The sequence below is a fragment of the Staurois parvus genome, unplaced genomic scaffold (genome assembly GCF_062004578.1).
Source record: "Staurois parvus isolate SC_StPar_1 unplaced genomic scaffold, SC_StPar_1.0 ptg000668l, whole genome shotgun sequence".
Taxonomy (NCBI): domain Eukaryota; kingdom Metazoa; phylum Chordata; class Amphibia; order Anura; family Ranidae; genus Staurois; species Staurois parvus.
Window position 1 is genome coordinate 2204592 of NW_028318464.1, and position 27301 is coordinate 2231892.

A 27301-nucleotide genomic window follows, 5' to 3' on the forward strand; every position below is an offset into this window, starting at 1 on the left:
TGTAAAAAAAAAAAAAAAAGATAATAATAAAAGGCAATCTTTTTGCAGGTACAAAAATATGCATTTATTGTTTTTTTACATTGCAGTATTTACAGCATTAAACCTGCGATCAGTAGATCGTGGGTGCAACGCCAGAATGCTGAAGAATCTCAGTAAGCTGATTGTCTCTACCTCCCATATGGCAGGCAGTTACTGAATAGCAGGAAAAACTTATGAACTATGAGAGTGCTCACCAGTGCCCTCGCAGTTTGAGAACTACCAGCCATCAGCAGCAATGGATGATGGTACTTGTAGTCTATTCATTCACAAGAAACTATGAATGGATGACACGGCTGTGTGGGCGGAGAAGATCCCCCCCCCACCCGCTGTCACAGAAAGGGGAGCGATGGCAGCGGGAGGTGCATGCAAAGGAACACCCTAAATATGGGTGTAACATGTAAATTGCTCCTAAAGGTGAATTCATCCCTTATAAAAACTTTCAAATAGCTGACTAGTTGGATTGAAAACTCCAAGAAGAAGCTCATGGCCAATGTAACAAATTTTTGATAGATACAAAACACTATAAGTAATCAAGGTCTTATCTCAGTGTCTGGGTGGTGAGTGACTCTGAAACTCTCATGGCCCATTTGCACACCCAGAAATTTAGAACCTGAGGACAAAAGGGATCAATCATTGCAGTTATATAATTGTTCCTGTTAATTTATTTATATATTCATGTTGAAATGCAGACACTCTTTTTATATGAATATTACAGCAGAAGCTCAGTTTCCACCTCTCAGTCTTATTACCATACCTTGATTTTGTAAGTTTGCAAAATGTAAATGAGAATTATAGAAGCCTAATCTGTCTTTCAGAAATGTATGTGTGGCCCATGAACCTGTTCTGCCATGTTAGATAAATAAACAAGATGCATGCATATCATTTTTAAAGGAAACCTGTATAGAAAGGAAAAACATAGGCTGCCATTACCTCCTTCGACACTTTATGAATCACTGGCCTGAAATAAGAATGCAGCAAGCATCATCACAGTAAGGTCAGAACTCCTGATGTGCATACAGCCACATGACTAGCATTAACAAAAAGGAGAGATCTCCTTCTGTAAATGTTAGTTCTGTTACAAAAGAGATCTAACACTGCCAGGCAACTACCATTTACAAAAGAAGAGATCAGCAATGGTGTCCTATCTTTATTTGAATACAGGTTTCCTTTAAATGGCGAAAACATATATTTTGGGGCAGGGAAAATTTTGAAGTTCTTAGTTATTCTTTTGCTGGTGTCACTGATACAGGATGTTAAAGGTAAATTGCTAAAATAGGGACGCAGACAAAAATACAAACCTGACAAATTATATCCTGTTCACTCAATTAAAACAATTGGGTGCTAACTTACCCACTTGACCTGTCCTTATGTTTGGAGTCATGAAAGCAGACACAAAATAAAGACAGGTTAGAACAAGTATGTTCTGTGGCTTTCTTTCAGACCACATGAATGATGATACATTGTGTGGTTCATAGATAATTGGATGCAGCAGTGGAAGCAACTGCAGTTCTGTCATCATAGAACAATTGCTTTGCACAGTGACCACACATGCTTGGCGAAACCCTAGGCACTTCACATTTTTAACACTTACTTAAAGTAAACAGATTACCTGCAGTGGATTAAATATACATATTACCTCTGTGTTTCATCTGAAAGTCTAAAAAAAGGCATGTCAATAATCCTTGAAAATATGACTGATTGCTTTTATCCAAGGTCACTAAGAAATGTCTGTGTAGGGCTGCCTGTGTCCATAGACATGGAAATCATCCCTTGGATTAAGGAAAGATCTGGTTATTTCTGTGAACAAAGTAAGCTGCTGTTGATGAAGGCTTATTCAGATGAGTTCAGTCTCATACTAACCTTGTTTGTTGTGGATGGTTAACCCTCCACTTCACTCTAAGGGCCTGTGATTATGGATATGGGTTTGGTCGATGGCATCAGATTTACATCAGTTTGAAATGCTTCTGATATCATTCAGAATTATATGACAGGTGCATTTGACCTGATTTAGGTGGGTTTTGCATTCTTATAGACCTGTATGTCAATTCACAACCCATTCAAAATGAATAAAAGTCTGTTGACAAATGTCTTAATGCAGTTATTAACTTTGCCATTCTCTTTAATAGGACTGAACAAGCGAGCAGTGTGCTGAGGAACACAACATCTAAAGATCGCTCATACGTTATATCAGCAGCAAAAAGGAATAGTGGGTGCGTATTGACAAGGGATAAACATGGGTCACCTTTTATTGTTTTACTTATTTACAAAGTGATAAAATAGTACAGATACCGTGTTACTTCTTCATGGGGTCAGTTCATTCAAGGATTTTGCATGTGATATGAAGGTCACGTGACCCATTTTTCAAAAATATGAGAAAATGAAAAAGTCAACTCATCAAAGTAAAATACTGAATGTGAAGTAAATACTGCTAAAAAAAAAAATGAAAAGATAAATCATTAAAGTCAATTCACTAAGGCTCATTTCACACTAGCTTTGTAAGCAGGTGTTTGAGCAGCGTTTGTAACGCTCCTTAAACTCCTGTGGAAATTATACAATAGGCAGCACACAGTTAGTGAAGCGTTAGTATCGCATTGCGTCAAAATTGAAGCCTCATGTCCAGTCAAGAGGAGTTGAAGCCATTCAAAGCCTCCCAATTAAGTCTATGGTGATGCTCCTCAAATCCCTTGCAGGCATTTGCAGGGCGTTAATACCATTACTTTTATTATAGGTATTTGTAGTGCAGTAAAGCTTGTAAAGTGCCTCAAAACCGCACATAGGGCGTTTGGGGGAGTGTTGTTAATGCCTGTAGAATGTTCATACTTTAAAGCTCATTAACACCTGTCTACTGCTCTAGGGATGTTTTGATAGCATTAGAATTAGTCAAGTGTGAACAAGCCCTTTAGAACACACACACATTCTGCACTGGTCAGTAAGTTAAAAGTATACAATGTATAAGTGTGGAAATGTTCTGTCCTGAGCTCAGGAATGGAAATAAATTGTAACATTTCACCGTAGGGAGCTCATTCTGTGAATTAAAGCACTCTAGAATGTTTTCATAATATTTCTGTGTGCATTTATTTACAGAATTAGCTTCATCTGGTGCAGCGATAGCATGCAAAAAAATTGCAAAAAAACAATGCCGAAATAACGCTAAATTTAAGTGATATTACCTAAATATTGAATGCATTCTATAAATAAAGCATGTTTTTTAGTGAATTGACTACTTTTGAGATAACTGCCACGAGTTATTTTAACTCAAAAATGAATGCGGTATTTATCTCTTAGTGAATTGCCCCCCCCCCCCCCGTATCTAACAGATGTCTCCATTAACTTTTATTTCAGAGTTACCACACCAGATTCAGGAGCCTCCTTTTTGGCTAAAAGGTGAGATGTTTCATTCTTGCAAATACAAATTTCTTTCATACATGTACTGAAATCTTTTGAAAAGTGAATTTATATAGTAAATAACACACCTTTACACCAACTTGTTGAGCCTTGTTGGTAACAACCAATCAGATTAGCAGATCTAGTTTTTATTTTGCGTTAACTTAGGGCTCTTTCACATCATAATGCATTGCACATCGAATGTAGCTTTAGGCAGCCTTTTAATTTTGAATTCAACACATGAAAAAAGAGGTCTTGCGTGATTTTTTTCTTTTTTTACGTATATGTATTTGTGTTCTGGGGTGTGCTGATAATAATTATAATAAAGTGTGGATGTGTGTTGGGTGCTTTGAATGACAGCTCAATGCACATCTACAGTGCAATGCATTATAAATCATGTTTCTGTGAATTGCAGTAACACAGTGTGGGGATAGCTTTACTAAAAATGGAGCACTCAGAATTTGGTGCAGCTGTGTATGGTAGCCAATTAGCTTCTAACTTCAGTGGCTCAATTAAGCTTTGAAATCAAAACCTGAAATCTGTTTGGTTTCTATGCACAGCTACACCAGTTGCTCTAGTTTTATTTAATCTCCCCCTGTATGAATTGCATTGCTATCCAATGTTAACTGCACCCTAAAGCACATCTACAGTGTGCTGCACTTCACTTTATGGCATGAGTTAGCCCTTAACTGGATGTAAGAGATCATATACTCGGGCTTTCAGAAGGGGCAACAGAAGGCACACAGAATCGTCCAGCAAAAAACTGGCCTGCAACATGCAGACCATTTCTAGCACAGCAGTCCTGCAGACTTATACAGACCATAGACGGTATGTTTATTGGCCAAATTTTCGGCCGAAAAACAAAACATCAGTGGTTCTTTTGCCACCAATGATTACGAAAATCGGCCGTTTTTCATAAAATTTCCAGCATGACCGATAAAAGAAATGAGGAGGAACCGCGAAAATTGGCCAATGACATTGCCCCTCTAACGGCGCGAATATCGGCCGATCTTTCGGACAAAAATTTGGCCAATAAACGAACAGTCTATAGGTCAACAAAGTAAAAAAGTGAGCGCTAATCAGTTCAGCAGCTGTACACTCAAGGCAACCAGTAAAACCTCAATAAATAATATCAAAGAAATAGTGCAGTGCTTAAATCAATAGTCCTCAGTTATTCCCGATCAGTGGATGTTCCTCAATACGGAATGTAAGAAATGCCCACTCACCGGAACCACACTTGATACAGTGCAGTGTATAATAATTATTCCCTGGTGTCACTGGAAGTATACATCTGGTTCAGCCCTTGGAAGAGTATCCCTCTTTAGATCAGACAGGTCCAGGGTCACAGCAAATAAGGCTCCGACACAGAGTTCCCCTTAAGGGATGTGTGGGTGTTACTTTTGCAGCAAATAGAAACCTCCCACTCTGGATGGAATCGGAGTAACACAGCTTCTGAAAAAAAGGGGGTTCTCCCCATGCAGGGTCAAAGCAAAAAGATGCCCATGGTGTGATAACATTTGGATAAAGCAAATTTTATTTGAAAGGACAAAGGATGCATCCAGTAAATGGCAATAGGAACGGCAGAAGACAGTAAAGCACTAACTGTCCCTAGAAGGAAATGGCCGCCGGAGCTCCATGATGCTCCGACGGTGTGACGTCAATGGCGCGAGCAGGCTCCTCCTTACGCGTTACGTGCCACGCACATCGTCAGAGGGAGAGCCGGTAAGCCCTGCATTAGGGCCACTCACACTTCTCTGTTCCCTTGTGTTGAATTAACATTCATTTGTAAACGCACATTGTGTCATGTGTTAGCGTGCATTGTGGTAATGAAATCAAGTCCTGGCGATACACAGGAACAGACCAAAAACCATATGTGCAGCATTTTTCTAATGCAGTGAACCACATGAAATTCCACCTGGAAAATACAGATAAGCCAGATTGACGCAGTCCAGGGCCACATGGGCACAACTTGCACAAGTGTATTTAACATCCATGTGTAACACACATTCTCTGAAAGTAAAGCTTGACCGTTTAGTAAACCATCAAGTATTTCAGTTTACCATTTTATTTATTTATTTATTACAGGTACCTATATAGCGCTGTCCATTTATGCAGCGCTTTACACATATATATTGTACATTCACATCAGTCCCGAACCCTCAAGGGGCATACAATTTAAGGTCCCTAACTTACATACTTCTACTAGTTCCAATTTAGACAGGAGCCAACTAAACTACCAGTATGTCTTTGGAGTGTGGGAGGAAACCAGAGTACCTGGAGGAAACCCATGCAGGCATACGGAGAACAGTGCATACAACAGGCAGGTGGTGCCATGGTTGGGATTTGAACCAACGACCCTATTACTGCCAGGCAGAAGTACTAACCATTTGGCCACAGTGCTGTGCCTTGTAACTGTACCTATAGCGCATATATATATATATATATATATATATATAAAATATAATATATATTTACATACATTGTAGTTACAATGGTCCCCAAAGTGAATTCCAACAGAGACTTTTTAGTCTAGATCTGGGAACAGTTAAACCTTTGTCAGATTTCTTTTTCTTTTGCCATGCCTTTGGCATGCATGTTTTGATGCATGCCACACACATAACATAGAACATATAGATTTAGTTCTTATGCTGCATACTGTCTGTGATAATGATAAATACTTCTTTATTATTTTCATCATTATCTCACACGTAAAAACAGGCACCCTGACATACAGCAACTCTCTAATTCGATAAACTGATATTACTTCTGAGTCCTTTCTTATGTTGATATTATAGAATATGTCTCCATCTGTATGATGAGGTGCCATGGCAAAACCATGAAGGATCTCCCTGCCTCTTAAATCCCCATCTCAAAGGCCATTCTTCTAGTGATACAGAATACAAATTGCTTTTATGTCAATCTGTATTTCATAACGTAATGTTAAATTCACTTTGAGGATCACTGTTTGCAACAATTGTCTACTCACTCTGCCAATATCTGTTGAGTTGTCATAAGTATGAACAAAAATAACTTGGCTAAAGCAGCATGAATTTGTAAAAAATGTTATGAGCTTTGTTTTACATTATTATTATTATGAAGAATGTGTAGGTTACACCTTTTCAATTGGAAAAACGTTTTTGTAAATTCTTTATTTTTCTAAATTTTGAAGGGCATGCTCCTACTTGCAGCAACTATGGGCTCCCCTCTGAATAGTGATCAATTTCCTAGCCACAGCTTTTAAAGCTAGTGGCCAGCTATCATGTGACAGCTTCCTGTGGAAATGGGCCAAACTGAGTTTAGCTCATCACTAGTTAATATGAAGAATAAAGATGAAGTTTGTATTGTAACTGTACTGTCTCCCATTATATAGAAAAGTACTGCACAAACTGTTGGAGCCATATAAATCCTAATACATGAAAAGAAACTGCCTCAGCACTCAGTGTTACAGGACATGACAAAGGATCTTGAAAATGAGAAGGCTTTCTAACCAGTCAAATCCAATCTCAGCTTTCCAGCCATCTTCAGATTGGGGAAATCTATCATACAAAACAAAAAAACAAGAAAAAGGGCACACCAGCCCCATGCATTATCTCAAGCACCATTTATTAATAAAAATGTACACAAGCATGTAGTAAACCTCCAAGACCTGGATAACCAATATGCTAGACCTTTTGCTACACTGCTCAACATATTCCAAAAATGCTAATGCATTTCAATGGACATTCCCTTTTACTAAGTGCATATATCCCTTGAAATGTATTAGATTTTTGCATTGTGTTGTTCTACCATGTTGATAATCCAGGTCTTGGAGGACCAAGAGAGAACAAAGCCTATACATTTTTATTTTTGGTACTGAACTGAATAAAAGGGGCACTTTACTATTATCTGTTCTTGGTGTACCCATTATGGTAATTTGAGAAGTCATGTGCATTGTTTGGTTCCATCAGAAATGAATATGTGCCAAAGCAAAATACATGTACAAGGAGGTACCACACCACATGTGGTAACACGCGCACACAGGTGTGAAAGGGGCCTTGTGGACAGCCTTAATAAAAATATTTCTCTTACAATTAAAATGTAACTGTCCTTGACAAGCCTGATTTCTGGTTTTGTCACTCACCTGTGAGATATTCTCATAATGCATGTATTTTAAAGGGTTGATATACAAGATGAAGAGGTTGGCACCACCAGGAAGAGTCAAACTCTCCCCAAAAGCCTGTCATCATACCTTGCAGAGGATGCCAGCAGGTACAGAAATGCTAGAGATTTCTTTTTGTACTGTTTATATGTAAAATTAACTTGTCTATAAAAAGATCTAGGTTATATAATATTGATATGGAGCTGTTTTGGTTAAGTATTTTGTAATTGGTTAAGTGTTGAGCTAAGTGTTTTGTGATTGGTTAAGTGTCCAGAATGTCTCCAACATTCTGCAATTCTTACTTTTCTATAACTTTTATTGGTTGTCATGCTTGTTCTGGGTGTGTTACTCCAAAAATTAAGCCAGCAGCATTATCACAAGAAGGCCAACAATGACAGCTCTCTTTTTACCTTTACGACATAACCAGGAAAGCAGCAAGTTACAGGTTATTGAACTTTTAAAGGGATGGTTCACCCAAAAGTAAGATTTTACTTAACGATTGACCCTGATAGGTTGAGTTAGTCCCTTGCCTCTTACATGTTAAGGATACTACAAGTTAGATCACATGCCATAATTTTCAACTCTGCTCCGATCCATTTGGGTGTTTTGTGGCCACCTATGAGTCTTCTAGCTCCTGAAATACCAGTTTTTGTATTTCAATGGTTTTTATTAATTTTAAACAGTATAAAACAGAGGCAAAAAAACACACCCACGCAGGGGCTATCAATTGCACCGATAGAAATACCAGTTTTTAAATGTATTCATCCACCAATACCATCACTGTCATCAAAAACAAAACCCAGAAAGTTGTTCTATCATATGTTCATGTGCATCATTGCTCTATTTTAATAATGTTTGTTCAATTTATTCTAGATATGAAAATAACTGGTCAGAAACACAGAGTAAGCAGACTCCATCTCAGCCATCTACAGCTAGGTTGGTAAAAAGTTTGTTTTTAATTAACATTGGCCATAGACAGGTAGTTTTCTGAGATAAGAGGACCTGTTAACTGAGCATGGCACTCATATCAGTTCCAGTAGACAGGGAGCATATGTCTGACCTGTATTTCAAAGAGAACCACCTCTCGTTCCCTTAAGGCCTCATTCATACTAGCAGTGTCAAACCTCGCAGTTCATACGTGTAACTTTGTAAATGCATAATAATGCAGACAATGATTTCTCAATAATATCCTTCAGACTGCTTTTAGGGCTGGTCAGTATCCAGAGTTTTATCAGAAACTCTAAATGCAGCTATATTGATGTAAAAGTGGCTAAACACTACTAAAGCTGGCTATGCACAGTTTTTTCCATTCAGCCATTACGGTGGATGGAGGAACCCCCCACCCACATCTCCCCCCAATTAATACTTAATTCAATTAATCAATGGCCAACATGGTACAATGCTCTACTACAACTAAAAAGTTTTAAAGGCTAAGTTCACTTTTCAAAACATATTTAACAATATTTAGGATGTAAAATGCAACATGTTCTAACCCCCCCACCCCCTGAGCACTCCCCCACCCTGTGACAGTAAGCAGGGGTTTCTTTCCTCTGCACCTACGTCCGCATTTAAAATTGGCTCCACCCACACAGCTGTGCCAATCACTTACAGCACTGGTCAGCACCCTCATAGTTCATTCATACTTCCTCCAGCTTTTAAACTGACTGCACGTATGGAGATATAGGGGCAGAAAGCTGTGCAGGAGCCTGACATTGCACCCATGATCTGCTTATTGCTGGTGCAATGCTTTGTAGGCTCCTGTGCGGAAAAATAATAAATGCACTTTTTTTTTTCCTGTTTTTTTTCCTGTAAACATATGTGCATTTCATATTTTTACCTTAAAGGTGAACTTAGCCTTTAAAGACCAAATAAAAATGTTTCTGATTTAAAAAACAAAAAAAACAATGATGTCATACTATGCTGCTACTATCAGAGGTTGGATCAATAGTATACCCCTGGGATCCTCACCTTGATTCATGGTAAGAATGCACACAGCAGGAACTCTGAATCTCTACCTGTAAACATAACGGCCCCCATTATGATGAGCATTATATTTATTTAATACAATGTATTGTTTTTTTTGTTTAATATCAGGATGACCGATAGAAGCAGCAGCCCCAGCAGCCCCATGCTGACCTCCTATTCTATGACCAGCAGTTCTCCTGTAAAACCTGAAGCTGGGAAGATCACTGTGGTCAGAGAGCAGAGGTATGGTCTTATTTATTATGGGAGACATTTCGAAATGCTAAATAACTGAAAAAAATACAAAGAAAAGAAAATGTAGGCAAAGGGAATCTATGATGGCAGAAATAGAGGGCCAGTGCTGATCTTCTGAAAATGCTCATTGCCTGGCAATCTTTGGCCACAATGTTTTCTGATTCACTGAGCCAGACCAAACATGCATATTTCATATTAGTCACATAGACAGTAACAAAGCCATTAATTATCCTCACAACTAGTTTTTCTAGAGGATAGTTCTCCAGTGGTAGCCTTCATATTTTCAGAGCAGAATTACATTTTTTAGATTTTCTCACAAAAATGAGAACAGTGAAAGTTGGGATCTGTTAGCTAATTTGTTAGCTAATTGTCAACCTTGACAATGACATTAAAATATGGTAATATGCTGTAAGATGGTCATGTATGTTACAATCTGATTGTACAAACTCTGGACATTCATCACTAGATTTACAAACAAATATGCAGTCTGAGGACATACAAGTGTCTTGTCATGCAGTTACTTTCTCAGCAGTGTATTTCCTGACATATGTATAGCACATAGAGGGACAAAGGAAATTACCGCCAACTAGTGACACATTTTTGTGAGTCAGCCTTCCCTTTTGGTGAAATATGTCCCTTGCACAGCACATAGCTAATGGCCTCTGTGTGTTTCCAGCCACAATGAAAGAAAAGACGCTCCCAAACCATCAACAGAGAAGGAGAGCACTACAACCACATACACTACAAGAACCGAGAGGTAATGGTAAAATAATTGTATAAAGGAATATAAGCCAATATTTAATTCTTCAAAAATTACTACCAATGGCTATCGTGTGTCTACAATGTTTAACGTGACACTAAACTCTGTTTAAAAAAAAGAAAATTCTATTTGAGTATGTATTCTTAACTCAAATCTCCAAATGTCTTTTTTTTGTTTGCTGCTTGATCTGACTTTCTGTTAGAGGGTGGCTACGCTCATTCTCCATGATCCCACTGTATGTAGGAACTTATCCACCATCTTTTTTTACTCCCAAATTGGACTATGGACTGCGGGATGTGTAGTTTGTATAGATACTGGCAGAAATATTAAAGTGGTTCCAAAATCTAAACTTTTTTACCTTTTTAATGTATTCTCTGCTCCCCACTACTTGTCCTACCTTCCTCCAAACACTTACCTGGCTCCAGTGAGGTCTTCGGCTCCCGCACCGAACCCCTCCCCTCACTTCGTGCTTTCACAGGAGAGACTGAGGGCAGAGGAGCCATAGGTTCCTGCTGCTGTCAGTCAAATTTATGTGGGGGAGTGGCTTAATTGCACTGCTTGTGTCTATAGACGCACACACCCCAGCTGGGAAGCATGCACGCACATGTGCCCTTAGTACCTAACTTGCTACAGGATGCACCCAGTGGAGGAAGAAGCTGACAGCACCAGTAGGGGACAGACAGAAGAGGAGGACCTTTCTATGCAATATTGTTACACAGAGCAACAATAACTTAACTGTCACTTTGTATCACTTTTATTGCCTAATACAGGTGAAACTCAAAAAATTAGAATATCGTGCAGAAGTTCATTTATTTCAGTAAAGCAACTTAAAAGGTGAAACTAATATATGAGATAGACTCATTACATGCAAAGCAAGATAGTTCAAGCCGTGATTTGTCATAACTATGATGATTATGGCTTACAGCTCATGAAAACACCAAACCCACAATCTCAGAAAATTAGAATATTGTGAAAAGGTGCAATATTCTCGGCTCAAAGTGTCCCACTCTAATCAGCTAATTAAGCCAAAACACCTGAGGGTTCCTGAGCCTTTAAATGGTCTCTCAGTCTGGTTCAGTTTGGTAAGCTTCTCCTCCTCCTTCTTTATACATGCCACATGAGCAGTAACACATCCCCCATAAGCTGTATAGGATTTGCCCTGTTTGGGGGCATTTCCCAGGTCCTCCACATGAGATGGACCGGTACCATGCTCTCCCAGGGGGGGCACTCTGCCCCGATCCTGGCCGGGCTCGGTCATAGTATACAGGGCTAAAGCCCAAAATTGAGGCCCTGGCCCAAATGAGGCCTCCAGGCTTGAACTATCTTGCTTTGCATGTAATGAGTCTATCTCATATATTAGTTTCACCTTTTAAGTTGCATTACTGAAATAAATGAACTTTTGTATGATATTCTAATTTTTCGAGTTTCACCTGTATATGCAGAGCAAAAGTTGGTTGGTGTTTGGCATTAAATATTGACTGTTAAGAATAAAGCTGAGGCAGTTTACTGGTTTGTTGTAACATACTGTTTTTTTAGAGTGCCGGAGAGAAGTAGCAGCCCCAGGCTGACCTCCTATTCTATGACCAGTAATGTTGATGGAAAAAGTTCCCCTGTAAAACCTGAAGCTGGAAAAATCACAGTGGTTAGAGAGGAGAGGTATGTTTTTCTTCTTCGTCTTTTGATTGTTATTATTATTACAGACAGGAGAACAAAGAGAGAAAAATAATTATTTTCCCCACACTAACCAATCAGATTATTGCTCATATCTTTTCACCTAAATGGTGGTACCAGTGCAGGTGTGCTCCTGGGGTGGGATGTGTGTGCCCATAGAATAATATTCCCATTGCATACTTTCCTGGATAAGGCTTTAGGAGTAGCGGATGCTGTAGCAACAACCAGCTGGAACTGAAGACATCGTAAGATCAAATGCACATATTCGCCAGCACACCATGGATCTAATAATGTCTAAATCTTTACTGAAAAATGATCATATCATAGAAAACATAATGCAACGTTTCAGAGCCATGCAGGACCCCTACGTCAGGCATGTGACCCATAAACACACACAGCATGGCTCAGCCCCGTCTCCACTCTCTGTTCACGGGATTTGATTGACAGTAGCCGAAGCCAGTGGCTCTCACTGCTGCCTCTGTGTCCTGTGAGACAGGAGAAAAGAAAGGAGAGAACAGCTGCAGACAGGCACAGCGCTGGATCGAGTGAAGCAAGTATATTGAGAGGTGGGGGGAACAATATTACTACTGAAACATTTTTTACCTTAGTGCAGGGAATGTATTAAGGCAGGGGTGTCCAAACTTTTTTCAAAGAGGGCCAGATTGGATGAAGTGAACATGGTGGAGGGCCGAACATTTTTCCGAACATTCTTTGAACCATTACAATTAAATGCAAATAAATTATTTTATGCCAAGTTAATTGCAAACGACATACTTTTCATTTCCTAACATTAAGATCAACTGACAGCTGAGTTTTCACAATGTATTGAAAATAAATTTAAAAAAAACTTACCTGCACTAATGTGAAGGGTGAAAAAGGTAGCTAGAGCTGAAGTCTCTGCTCGGCAGCTGGGAGGGGAAGAGAAACACACTTCACGCTGGAAGCCCGGCCCTGACGTCACCGCCCTCTGTCGCTCCCAGTGCGGCGCAGTCACGCATGCGCACTGCTCTCAAGCAGAAGACTGTCTGCCACAGAAGGGAGGGCCGTGCGACAGCCGCATTTACACAGACCAGGGAGAACGCGCCGCAGTCAGGCATGCGCACTGCCCTCTGCTCTCAAGCAGAAGACTGTCTGCCATAGAAGGGAGGGCCGTGGGAGGGCCACATTACACAGAGCAGGGAGGGCTGTTGGAGGGCCGTATTAAACTGACCCCCGGGCCGTAAATGGCCCGCGGGCCGGACTTTGGACATGCCTGTATTAAGGTAAAAAATGTTTTGCCTTTAGAAGCACTTTAATACACACAAAAACACACTCTGCCTCTGCTCAAGTACTACTGGCAGTGCTATATTTTGACCCCATGCCAGCAGTTCACTTTTACTGAAACACTGGGATCTTGGCTAGGACACTCTCTGCATGGAGTTTGCAACTTTTCCCAGTACTGGTGTGTGAGTTTCCCCCAGGTATTCTTGTGTCCACCTTTATGTCAAAGGCTTACTGGTAGGACAATTGGCTCCTGTCTAAATTGGCCCTTGTATGTGTGTGCGTGTATGCATGCATGGAGTTAAATTTAACTCCTTGAGGAAAGAAACTGATATCAATATACAATATGTGAAGCCCTGCATAAATTGTTGGTACCATAAAAACACCTGTAATAAATAAATAATTGTGGGGAAAAAATTCACCTCCCTTGCACCCAACAATCTAATGGCCTCTGTGTCTTTCCAGCAGCAAAGAAAGCAAAGATGCTTCCAAACTCCCAACTGAGAAAGACAGCACTACAACTGTGCACACTACAAGAACTGAGAGGTAATGGTGAAATAATTGAATAAAATAGGAGAAATTGGGAAAATAAATAGCTCTTCCGGAATTGAACACATGAGTACCTGTCTATTATCTGTGACAGCAGAAGGTTCTGATTTTCAGCACAAGCAGAGGAAACTTGGCTTTCTCCCCACTGCCACTCATAGAGTGCTGGAGGCTTCCCAGGCCACAGCCAGACACTCTGGAGGGCCAGGATGGCAACAGAAGGAGCAAAGCTGTCCAGAAGTATCATAGGATGAAGACAGCTATACTGCTGTTACTGACAAAATGCATTCTGAATTGGTACGCGAGTTCAGCATCAGTGCATAAGTGCTAATTGTATACACTTTATTTATGTGAGCCTTTGGAACAGTGTTTCTTTATGATAGTAGGGGAAATGTACTAAAATTGGTGTGCACAGAATCTGGTGCAGCTCTGCATAGTAACCAATCAGCTTCTAGATTATATTGTCAAAGCTTAAAGTGTTACTAAACCCACAACAGTAAAATCAGTCTGTATATGTAGTAAAGCATGCTTGTTATACTCATTGTGGAACCTAAGGGGTTAATCCTCTGCATTGTGTAAAAATGTGTGTTTGATAATGACTAATCTGATCCTCCCCTTCTTCCAGTGTCTCCCTCCTATCTCCTGATAAGACATATTTTGTGGAGTCACTCTGTGTATGCTCACTTTGGTGTTTATTGCTAGAAAGGTTTTTTTTTATCTTGGGAGAGTGCATGTGATCAGCACTGTCCAGACAGAGGTAAGGGGTTCTGGTCAGGGGTTCTGCATCCTCCTAGAGCAAAATTAAAACTCCTCCTACAAGCTTTAACCAGTGCTCGGCTGGACACTGACAGAAGTCACAAGACTGCTCTAACTGCCAATGTGAAAAGGTATTTAGCAGTTTACATTTACTAAAATAATTGCATTTTCATGTTTCATGTTCGGTGTTTTGGGAGAGACCAGATATAGTGCATGCAGGGTCCTGGGATTTGTAACACTTTACCTGAACAAGCTGAAGTTAAAAGCTGATTGGTTACTATGCACAGCTGCACCAGATTGTGTGTGTTTTGGTAAATCAACCCCAGTGTCTCTTTACGAATAAAGCAGTTCTGTAGCATTGATAGCAAAGCATAGAACAAGAATTGGCTGCACAAAACCCTTTGATAAGTAAGGTGCTTAATAACATTCGCTTTTTTTCTTTTAAGTGGAATGTACCTTTTAAACATTTTTGGAATGTATCCACGCAATATTTATCGACGGCATGTTTTCGTAGTGTGCTTACATGTTATATATCTTTTTAGTCCTTGTAACCGGTCCTACCTGTAGATTTATCTCACTCAGCACTGACTGATAATCAAACAAGACAGAAATATCACAACTATTGTTCTCTCTGCACAGGGTGGAGGCCAGAGACAAAAAGGATGTGCCGAAATCACTTCTCTCATACCTCTATGAGGATGCCAGCAGGTAATCGTCACCAAATGCCGAAAGACTGGTTTATTTCTGTAACGTTCATGGGTGCATTCAGTCCAACTGATGACAGTTTGATCACAGATAAAATAATGCCTATTCACACATGAACTCTCTTTCAGAAATTACTGTAAATCATGTGCTCCACCTTTGCTATACACGTGTATGTGATCACCTAAAGTAAATTTGTATTCTAATGATTTAATTAAAATTATTAGATGTGGCACTATGATACTACAGATAACAATCATAAATATGAGTTATGATGTTATAAGCTGTTAAAGGGGGATCCCAAACCAGCATAACTGATTCAAAGTCCACTATCACCAATCTTTACACTGATGACGACATCTTGGGGTGGATTGACTAAAGGCAAATCAACTGTGCACCTTGCAAGTGCAGTTCTACCCATTTTCTCCAGAGCTTAGTGAATGTGTTAAAGCTTCATTTTGTAAAGAATACCTAAACCTAAGGAAAATTTTAAAAAAAACTGCATTATGCTTGCACATTATTAGATGATGGATATATGCCAAGCTTTTCCACATTCACCGAGCTCTGGGGAAAATTAGTGCAACTGCATTTGCAAAGTACACAATCTAAATCCACCCCAATATATATTTATATATTTATATTTTAAAGCTAAATAACAACAATGATCATTTTTCAGTTTAAAGAATAAGTTCACCTTTCAAAACATGTTACCCTTATTCAGGGTGTAACATGTTATGATCAGACCGGCCCCCGATCCCCATTTTGACAGCGGGGGATCTCCTCCACTGCTTGCTGTCAAATTTAAAAAAAACTGGGCTCCGCCTGCCCATATGCATCATTCATTCACAGTGTTCTGTGAATGAGAGACTACAAGTCCCGACAGTCTTAGCAACTGTCAACTTGTAGTCCTCAATGAACTACCATGGTGCTGTGGTAGTTCATACAGTCTTCCTGTCAATATACAGTTGTGTTCAAAATAATAGCGGTCAGACATCACTAACCTGATCAATCACTGTTTTTGGTAGAAATGATATTTCTACATGGCAAATAATTTACTAGCAGGTGTAGTAGAGTAATAGAAATCCAACAGACCCAACAGTCATGACATCCATGCTGCTGATTCTGTGTAATTGAATCACTAATTGAAAGGGGCATGTTCAAAATAATAGCAGTGTGGAGTTCTATTAGTGAGGTCATTCATTCTTTGAAAAACAGGTGGCAATTAGTGCCCTTATTTAAGGAAGGAAGGGAGCAAACGTTGTACATGCTGGTTACAGCGCATTTCTCTCTGAAATTCTGAGGAAAATGGGTCGTTCCAGACATTGTTCAGAAGAACAGCGTACCTTGATTAAAAAGTTGATTGGAGAGGGGAAAACATATAAAGAAGTGCAGAAAATGATAGGCCGCTCAGCTAAAATGATCGCAAATGCTTTAAAATGGCAACCAAAACCTGAAAGACGTGGAAGAAAGCGAAAAACTACCATTCGAATGGAAAGAAGAATAGCCAAAATGGCAACAATCAGCTCCAGGAAGATCAAAGAAGGTCTAAAGTTACCTGTGAGTACTGTAACAATTAGAAGACGCCTATGTGAAGCCAAGCTATCTGCAAGAAGCTCCCGCAAAGTCCCACTGTTGAAAAAAAGACGTGCTGAAGAGGTTACAATTTGCCAAAGAGCACATTGACTGGCCTAAATAGAAATGGCGCAACATTTTGTGGACTGATGAAAGTAAGATTGTTCTTTTTGGGTCTAGTGGCCGGAGACAGTTTGTCAGACGACCCCCAAACACTGAATTCAAGCCACAGTACACTGTGAAGACAGTGAAGCATGGTTGCGCAAGCATCATGATATGGGGATGTTTCTCATACTACGGTGTTGGGCCTATTTATCGCATACCAGGGATCATGGATCAGTTTGAATACATCAGAATACTTGAAGAGGTCATGCTGCCTTATGCTGAAGAGGAAATGCTCTTGAAATGGGTGTTCCAACAAGACAACGACCCCAAACATACCAGTAAACGTGCAACATCTTGGTTCCAGACCAACAAGATTGACGTTATGGAGTGGCCAGCCCAATCCCAGATCTTAATCCAATAGAAAACTTGTGGGGTGACATCAAAAATGCAGTTTCTGAGGCAAAACCAAGAAATAGAGAAGAACTGTGGAATGTCCAATCATCCTGGGCTGGAATACCTGTTCACAGGTGCCAGAAGTTGGTTGACTCCATGCAACACAGATATACAGCAGTTCTCAGAAACAGTGCTTATACAACTAAATATTAAGGGATTCAAAGGAAAGCAAAATCTTCAAACATTTTTCAGTTTATATAGTGAATGTTTGAGTTTGTAAAGAAGAATACAAACACTGCTATTTTTTTGAACAGTCTAATATTCACTTTTCTTCAATTGTTTTAGAGGAACAACACAAATTTGATATATTTTTCTTCATGTTTTGATTTGGAATAGAATGTGTAGTGTTCCCAATGCATTTGTGTGTATGGAAATAAAAGATTTTAGAAGGATTTTGAGCTTTATTAATTTTTTTCAACACACTGTTATTATTTTGAACACAACTGTATATGCTTGCTCATATATCCCATACAGGCAGGCAGATATACTGACAGATCTGAAGGAGACCAGCATGGCACCAGCATTTTGCTGATTGCTGGTGCAATGCATTCCAGGCTCCTGCAGACAAAAATAATAAATGCACCTTTTATTAAAAAATAATAAATGCACCTTTTAGTAAAAAATAATAAATGCACGTTTTTGTGCAGGTAAAAAATGTGACCTTATCCTTTAACCATTTTTAACAGCAACCATATACTTTTTATAACATTTTGTACAATTAACCAAATGAAAGGTTTCCATGTATAAATATTTTAAGTAGTTAGGAATATGGCTTCTAGAGACCCAGGTCTTGTGGTAGAAGTACTAAATGTGAACCTTTTATATTCTTAACACTTTTCACGTTTGTGATATATTATTTTACAGTATTTTTTCTCCTAATTTATATACTCTTGTTCCTTTCTTAAAGTACCTTAAATTATACTTATGTTGCATATCTATATTACAGGTTTGAAAATAATTGGAAAACAAATCAAAATGTACAACCAACTCTGCAGACATCACCTGCACGGTTTGTATTATTACGCTCACCTCTGCATGCTTGAAGGTTGTACCCTAACCTTCATCTAAATGCTGATACTATATCTAATCATTGAAAGTAATCCTAAATATATATCATCATAGGGTCACTATTAATCAATACGCCACTGAAAAAGACACATGAATACACTTTCCTGCGAACTGTGTAGTGAAAAGCCATAGCTTCTTTACTTTTAGCTGTTGCATGTATTCTACACTTCTAAGTATGTAGAATTCTTCCCACCAGCCACTGTGGTTTCTCCCACCAGCTCTTACATCAATATAGGATGTGCATGTCAGCAGAAGGAACCACAGTGACCAGCGGGGTAGCAAGATTTGGACTTATCCAATAATCCAATAATCCAAATATCCAATAATCTAATATTTGCAACAGAGATGCAGTGACTTTTCATTACATATGCTGCTGAAAAGGTAAGTATATTCTATATTGGTGTTCAACTTTTGCAAATTGCAAACTAATCAGTAGAGTAAGTGAAATTTATTTGCCTTGTTTTATATTGCTTAAGTGCTTAAGTAACAAAAGAGGTCAGAATTAGATTCAACTTTCTGGCATCTACTTACAGGTGAAACTTGAAAAATTAGAATATCGTGCAGAAGTTCATTTATTTCAGTAATGCAACTTAAAAGGTGAAACTAATATATGAGATAGACTCATTACATGCAAAGCAAGATAGTTCAAGCCGTGATTTGTCATAATTGTGATGATTATGGCTTACAGCTCATGAAAACCCCAAATCCACAATCTCAGATAATTAGCATATTGTGAAAAGGTGCAATATTCTAGGCTCAAAGTGTCCCACTCTAATCAGCTAATTAAGCCATAACACCTGCAAGGTTCACAAGCAGCAGGGATGACCTCAGCCTGGAGAGGATTGTCAGGAAAAGGCCATTCAAAAGTGTTGGGGACTTTCACAAGGAGTGGACTGAGGCTGGAGTCAGTGCATCAAGAGCCACCACACACAGATGGATCCTGGACATGGGCTTCAAATGTCGTATTCCTCTTGTCAAGCCGCTCCTGAACAACAAACAATGTCAGAAGTGTCTTACCTGGGCTAAAGAAAAACAGACTGGTCTGTTGCTCAGTGGTCCAAAGTCCTCCTTTCTGATGAGAGCAACATTTGCATCTCATTTGGAAACCAAGGACCCAGATTATGGAGGAAGAATGGAGAGGCACACTCTGCAAGATGCTTGAAATCCAGTGTGAAGTTTCCACAGTCTGTCTTGATTTGGGGAGCCATGTCATCTGCTGGTGTTCGTCCACTGTGCTTCATTAAGTCCAGGGTCAACGCAGCCATCTACGAGGAGATTTTGGAGCACTTCATGCTTCCTTCCGCAGACTAGCTTTATGGGGATGCTGACTTCATTTTCCAGCAGGAATTGGCACCTGCCCACACTGCCAAAAGCACCAAAACCTGGTTCAATGACCGTGGGAATACTGTGCTTTTTGGCCACCAAACTCGCCTGACCTGAACCCCATAGAAAATCTATGGGGCATTACCAAGAGAAAGATGAGAGACATGAGAACGAACAATGCAGACGAGCTGAAGGCCGCTATTGAAGCATCCTGGTCTTCCATAACACCTCAGCAGTGCCACAGGCTGATAGCTTCCATGCCATGCGGCATTGAGGCAGTAACTGCTGCAAAAGGGGCCCAAACCAAGTACTGAGTACATATGCATGCTTATACTTTTCAGAGGTCCGATATTGTTCTATGTACAATCCTTGTTTTATTGATTGCATGTAATATTCTAATTTTCTGAGATTGTGGATTTGGGGTTTTCATGAGCTGTAAGCCATAATCATCACAATTATGACAAATCACAGCTTGAACTAACTTGCTTTGCATATAATGAGTCTATCTCATATATTAGTTTCACCTTTTAAGTTGCATTACTGAAATAAATGAACTTTTGCACGATATTTTAATTTTTCGAGTTTCACCTGTATATTGAAAATATTGTTTTTTCAGTGGAAAATTGCCATGGGTTCCTTTTTACATTTTAAAATTAAAATCAACAGGTCAAAATGCAATGCAGTTTTGAAAATGTGGCTTGAGTGTGCTGAAGGTGACCCTGAAGAGGACACCTGCTATTGCACCATATGAGCACACTGTGCACTACCACATGCACTATATTGCCAAAAGTATTGGGACGCCTGTCTTTACACACACATGAACTTTAATGCATCCCAGTCTTAGTAGGATTCAATATTGAGTTGGCCCACCTTTTGCAGCTATAACAGCTTCAACTCTTCTGAGAAGGCTATCCACAAGGTTTAGGAGAGTATCTATGGGAATGTTTGACCATTCTTCCAGAAGTGCATTTGTGAGGTCAGGCACTGATGTCGGACAAGAAGGCCTGGCTCGCAGCATCCGCTCTAATTCATCCCAAAGGTGGTCTATCAGGCTGCAGGCCAGTCAAGTTCCTCCACCCCAAACTCCTCATCCATGTCTTTATGGACCTTGTTTTGTGCACTGGTGTGCAGTCAAGTTGGAACAGGAAGGGGCCATCCCCAAACTGTTCCTACAAAGTTGGGAGCATGAAAGTATGCACAATTTTTCGGTATTCTCATGCCTTAAGAGTTCTCTTCACTGGAACTAAGGGGCCAAGCCCAACCCCTGAAAAACATCTCCACACCATAATCCCCCCTCCACCACACTTTACACTTGGCACAATGCAGTCAGGCACGTACCGTTCTCTTGGCAACTGCCAAACCCAGACATGTCCATCAGATTGACAGACAGAGAAGCATTATTTGTCACTCCAGAGAACACGTCTCCACTGCTCTAGAGTCCAGTGGTGGCATGCTTTTACACCACTGGATCCGACACTTTGTATTGCACTTGGTGATGTAAGGCTTGGATGCAGCTGCTCGGCAAAAGAAACCCATTCCAGGAAGCTCTCTATGCACCTTTGTTGTGCTAATCTGAAGGCCACATGAAGTTTGGAGGTCTTTAGATATTAACTCTGCAGACAGCTGGCATCTTCTGTCCACTGTGCGCTTCAGCAAGCGCTGACCCCGCTCTGTTATTTCATGTAGCCTACCACTTCATGGCTGAGTTGATGTTGTTCCCAGTTGCTTCCACTTTGTTATAATACCACTAACCGTTGACTGTGGAATATTTAGTAGCAACAAAATGTTATGAATGGAGTTATTGTACAGGTGGCAACCTATCGCGGTACCATGCTTGAATTTCCTGAGCTCCTTAGAGCGACCCATTCTTTCACAAATGTTTGTAGAAGCAGTCTGCATGCCTAGGTGCTTGATTTTATGCAATTGTAGCCATGGAGGTGATTGGAAAACCTGAATCCACTGATTTGGATGGGTGTTTCCAATGGTTTTGGCAATATAGTGCAAATACCTTTTGTAACAAAGTTGACCAGTTCTCATAAAATGATTAATTAATTCTAGAAGACAAGAGAATGTAGGCAAAATGTAGCTGTTAAAAAAAATAACACTTGACAAATTTAGTGTATTTGTCAGCTTGGATTCAGCTAAACCCAGAAGGCAGCTAGAATGCCTGAGTCAATCAGCTGTGGCTGGGACACATACGCAAAGGGACAGAGATGCTCCTTACACCATTTCCTTAATATGGCCCCAACAGCATCTCTATTGGAACGGCACTGGCATATGACTTCCATTAGGCTGAACCTGGAGCCAATCCCAAGGTCATCGCTGTCTGTGGGCACTTAACATTGAACTAAAGTGGATTTCAGAACATCATACTCTCATTTCTCATGTCATGCTCCAAGCAGTTTTCAGAAGAAGAGACAAAGGGTTCAGCAATACTAGTTTCCATCTTAAACAAAAAATAGAAGTGGTAGCACAAAATGAATTGACAACTGGCTGCTCCATAACCATTTGATAAGAGGTTGCTTAATATTTGCTTTAGTTTTCGACTGGAATGTACAGTATCTGTAGACATTTTGGAATGTGTCCAGGCGATTCTTATCTTAAGTTTATTTCTCACCTATGATATACCTTTATGTCCTACTAACCAGTTCTATCATTAGATGTATCTCATTGCATGATAACCACAAAGGCATGAAACAAGGAAAAAAAAAATCACAATTATTGCTCTCTCTGTACAGGGTGGAGGTCAGAGACAAAAAGGATGAATCTCTGCCGAAATCTCTTGATTCATACCTGTATGAGGATGCCAGCAGGTAATTTTTCTCTGAATGCTGAAAGACCGGTTTATTTCTATAATGTTTATGGACGCATTCAGTCCAACTGGTGACAGATTTGATCACTGATAAACTCTTGCTTATTCATGTTCTTCTTCTGAAAATCATGTTCTCCCATTATAAAGAGAACTAATAGTCTTTTAATGTTTTTTGATACTGCTATATGTAGATGATCAGCTTAAAGTGAACTGGTTATTTGCCAATACAAGACAAATCAACAGGTTCTCTTTAATGCTGCTCCCCAGCAGTAACACATACTCACCTACCCTTTGTTTCCCTCACACTCTGTTTGGCTGCCACTAGCCAAATGACATACCCCCTACTTCTAAGTATGGGGATGCATGTGGCTCAATCCCCTTATACCCATATGACAGTTGATTGGTCACTTGGACACCCAGAATTATCACATAGGTGGGAAGAGAGTCCTTACCCCTGTATAAGAGGTAGGAATCATATAAAACCATTCTTCGTAGATTGCAGAGCATTAACATTACAGGCAGAAATGTATAATTCACTCGTCAGTGCTTTTCATGCAGTTTGCACATATTTCCACACCTCAGTCACCAGGCTTACAGCTTGTTATTCTTGTCATTGGCATTAGGCCACGATAACATAGTCAAGGAAGTGAAATAGAAAATGCTGTAGAGTCCTATTTTAATCCATGAAGAGAACTAAATCTCACAGAGCCAAGCCAGTAGTGTGTGAGCTTCTACAGGATCACATTCCATGCAGCTTGTTCATTCTGAATTTATTCCCTTTTCAAACAATTTCAGCAAAATGTATTATATGTTGCTTCTGCTATGGCACTTTGTACTGCCTATTTATTCATGGTATTATGCTGAATAATTTGATTCATTTTAAAAAGCAAGTATTTAACCTGTCACCTTAAAATAAATTTTATACAGTATTTATTTGTTCCTTTTTATATCTCACACATTTTCACTTGAAGACTTGAAGCAATGCACGTATTTTATAATTAACTGTTACGCAATCTGCCATGTTTAATTCAGTATTAATTATGTAAAGGAAGCCATACCATGGTTTTATAGATATAATTTGTGACATTAATTCTTTTCAGATACAAATTATATCCATATCATCATTGCTTTCCAAAAATACATATTACATAAGGGACATGATTACCTAACATTATTGGACATGGCACTGTGCTATTATACTGTACTGTATATATGTTATAACCATCATAGATGTGAATTTTCTAGTTATAGTTGGTAAATATCACTAATGGGGACCCCAACTGGTAAACTCTATTCAAAGGTCATTGTTACCAACTTTTACATTGACGACACCAAAGCATTCTTATGCCAACAAGAGATTTCCATTGGTAGTTTCATTCATGTTACCAGCCTATTGGGTTTACCTTAAAGCAGTATTAAACCCAAAGAAATAATTTATTATATTGCAGCTTACTAATTTTTAGATGTAATGCCTGCATTAATTTTCTTTTTTAGGCTTTCTTTCCTTTATTTTCACCTGGGAATTTGGCCAGTAGGTCTGTTGTTTTTCACAAGAACAAGGGGACCTGCAGATGTAGCAGTTACACAAGACAAACTATTTACCACTGGCAGGGGTGCTTACAATGATCCATTTTTATTTGTTTATGTAAAATCTTTATCTCAAAAGAAACAAAATGGTTTGTTGTAACTGCTTATATAGTGTTAGCTTGAGTTTGGCTTCAATTTGTTAGTGTATCTAAATTTGCTAGTACATCTAACACTCCCCTCCCCCCAAACTGATAATGCTGCTGTCCAAAGGTGCCCCTATGTGCTCCTTCATCCAGGGTGGGGGTTCTCTACTATAGGAGATGTGTTACTGGCCAGATCACCAGGTGAAAACAGAGGAGGAAAAAAAGCCTAAAAAACAAAATTAATGCAGCCACTACATCTAATGACTGGTTAGCTGCAATATATTACATTTTTGGCTTCGGATTTAATGAACATTTTAAATGATTAACACAAAAGTTACGTTGTATACTTTTAATGAAATTATATAGAATTAAAGTTGAAGCCTGGGTTTTGTGTCACTTTGAATCGTTTTTTTTTTGGGCAGCTGTACAAACATAATTTCATCTGCTACCGGAATTGAATCAAGTCAGAGGAAGCCTTGTTTTTTTATCAGTGAATACAAGGCTTCCTCTGATTGCAAAGTGGAGGGATGGATGGATGATGTTACTATCTCCCCCTCCGCCAATCAGAAGAAGCCTTGTATTTTTAACAATGAATGTATGTAGGTGATGTTACTACTATAATAAAGAGCTAAAAGCCACCAAATACCTTAGTGATTGAAATAGTGCATTTGGACCAGCTTGGCACAAACAAACTATTTTAAAGTGACAAGACCCCTGGACCTAGGCTTTAAGCAATAAAATGTTTATTTTAATGAATATCTTAAAATGGAACTTCACTTCCGTTTTGCCTCTCTCTCATGTCACTATTTTTAAAAAGCCAGCTCATGCGAAATCTATGCAAGGTATCCAGAACCAGGGTTTTCATGCATGTGCACAGATGCCACTAATTTCTGCTATCTGGTACACAATGGAGTCCTGCTGAGTCTGTGTGCATGCATGAGAACCCTCAGCACATGTGCAGATATGCTGCTGGGCTCTGCCAGGTCCCGGATACCTGGAAGAGCAGAGTCTCATGTCTGCTCATGTGCCCTCAGTACACTGCTTCCTATGAATGTATGACATGGCAATTCCAGGAGGCAAAAGGTGTTACATGCATACAGTAATTCTTGCCTGGGCAAGAAAGCAAGTGCTGCCTTGCAGCTGAAAAACTACACTATACTTTACCAAGAATAATAAAATGTGTCCTGATTCTGTAATAGAGAAGGTGAAGGCACCAAATGAGAACAGGTTCATGTCTGCTCTAAGAGGTCTATGTACTAAATATGACAATCCATCATCACCACCTTTTATACGCTTGTGCTAAAATATTTTACAGTAGTTTTTTATTTGATTGAGGTATTCTTTTTATTACTGTCATTAAAGTGCCATAACCTAAATGTATATATTACATATCTATTGTTACAGGTTTGAAAATACTTGGAAAGCAAATCAAACAATACAGCCAACTTCCCAGACATTACCTGCCCGGTTTGTATCAAAAGCCTCACCTTGGCATTCTGTTTTATTATATCCGAAGAACAACAGATATAATGCATTTAATTTGCACTTCACCCTAAGGACTGTCACACACTGATCAAAAATCATCAAGTCCTTGCTAAACCGTACAAATATTAATCAGTGTATGACCAGATTAACCCTTTCCAAACACAAACTCTTATCATAAACATTTAAATTAACCCTTTCTCACAAAGCCGTATTAAACCCCAAAACATATATTTATTATAATACAGCTTACCAGTTCTTAGATGTGGCGCATGCTATGGGTTTTTTTTAGGCTTTTTTCCCTTTATTTTCACCTGGTAATCCTGCCTGTAAATCTTAAAAAAGAAAAATAATGCAGCCACAACATATAAATATTGATAAGCTAAAATATATAAATTGTTTTTGGGGTATAAAACCGCTTTTACCCAATCAATAAAGTATCTAAAGCAAATACTTTGTTTTGTTTAGTTTTGAATAGAAAAACTGTCTGTGTCTTTTTGGGGAAATTCATGTTTACTTCCTGTCCCAGGAACACAAAAGGGACTGAGAAAAAAATCTCTCGAAAGCAAGTGAATATCCCCTCTTAGTTGTCCTCATTGGAAGATTTCCCTTCGCTTTCTGATCTGGTGACAGCTGTGACATTTTGGATTTCCTATAACTTTCTTTCCCAGTAACAATAGTCACCAGGACAAATATTGAGGGTGACTATTCCCAGAGGGGACAGAGGTTCTAACTATTCTCTATTCTATCTAAAACTAAAAACAAGTTTTGGCTTTAGATACACCTAAAGCTGAACTCCACCTATACAAAAACAAAAAAAAAAATCCCCTTGCAGTGAGGGCTTCCACACACTGCAAGGGTTACATGGTCATTTAGCCAAGTAGGTGATGAATTAAGTGAGACCCCAGCAGCCAGCTCTCTTTCCCACTGCCTAATGCTTCTGGTATGTGAATAGGCCTTTTGGCAATCTCATTTACAATGCATGGTGCATCCCTTTAAGACCAAATCATGTATTTTTCACCTTTTTACTTGTATTAGTGAATACAGACTGGCTTGCTTTCTTTCTGATGTAGCTTAGAAAGTGCAAAAACGAGGCGCGTGAACATGATCCAACAGTAAGGCCTCGTGCACACTTGGCGTTTAGCCCCTGTGTATCAAATCCTGGCATTTTTGTGTGCCTGGGAGGCACAGGTACAGAGTTCAGCCCCGCTGCCTGTCAAGGTTTATGATAGACTGAGACATGCTGCAGCTGGGCTGTGTACTGAGTGGTACTCGTGTTTAGGCCCATATGCATTCAGCAAACTATACCCTGAATGCAGAATACCTGAGTTCTGGACATACGT

At 39.4% G+C, this 27301-nt stretch overlaps 1 protein-coding gene across 8 annotated transcripts in view; it reads left to right on the forward strand.

The window, feature by feature from the left end:
• ZNF185 (zinc finger protein 185 with LIM domain) overlaps positions 1-27301 on the forward strand; it is a 176171-nt gene that overhangs the window by 74808 nt on the left and 74062 nt on the right. For 7 of the 8 annotated variants that reach the window (XM_089651926.1, XM_089651929.1, XM_089651928.1 and 4 more), the window contains exons 11-22: positions 2166-2249; positions 3382-3423; positions 7579-7671; positions 8435-8497; positions 9656-9769; positions 10455-10535; positions 12075-12194; positions 13935-14015; positions 15411-15479; positions 18550-18612; positions 22733-22807; positions 25881-25943. In XM_089651926.1, coding sequence (XP_089508052.1) covers positions 2166-2249; positions 3382-3423; positions 7579-7671; positions 8435-8497; positions 9656-9769; positions 10455-10535; positions 12075-12194; positions 13935-14015; positions 15411-15479; positions 18550-18612; positions 22733-22807; positions 25881-25943 — 948 coding nt within the window. The remainder of the gene's footprint in view (positions 1-2165; positions 2250-3381; positions 3424-7578; positions 7672-8434; positions 8498-9655; positions 9770-10454; positions 10536-12074; positions 12195-13934; positions 14016-15410; positions 15480-18549; positions 18613-22732; positions 22808-25880; positions 25944-27301) is intronic. The other variant, XM_089651927.1, reaches the window with a different exon arrangement.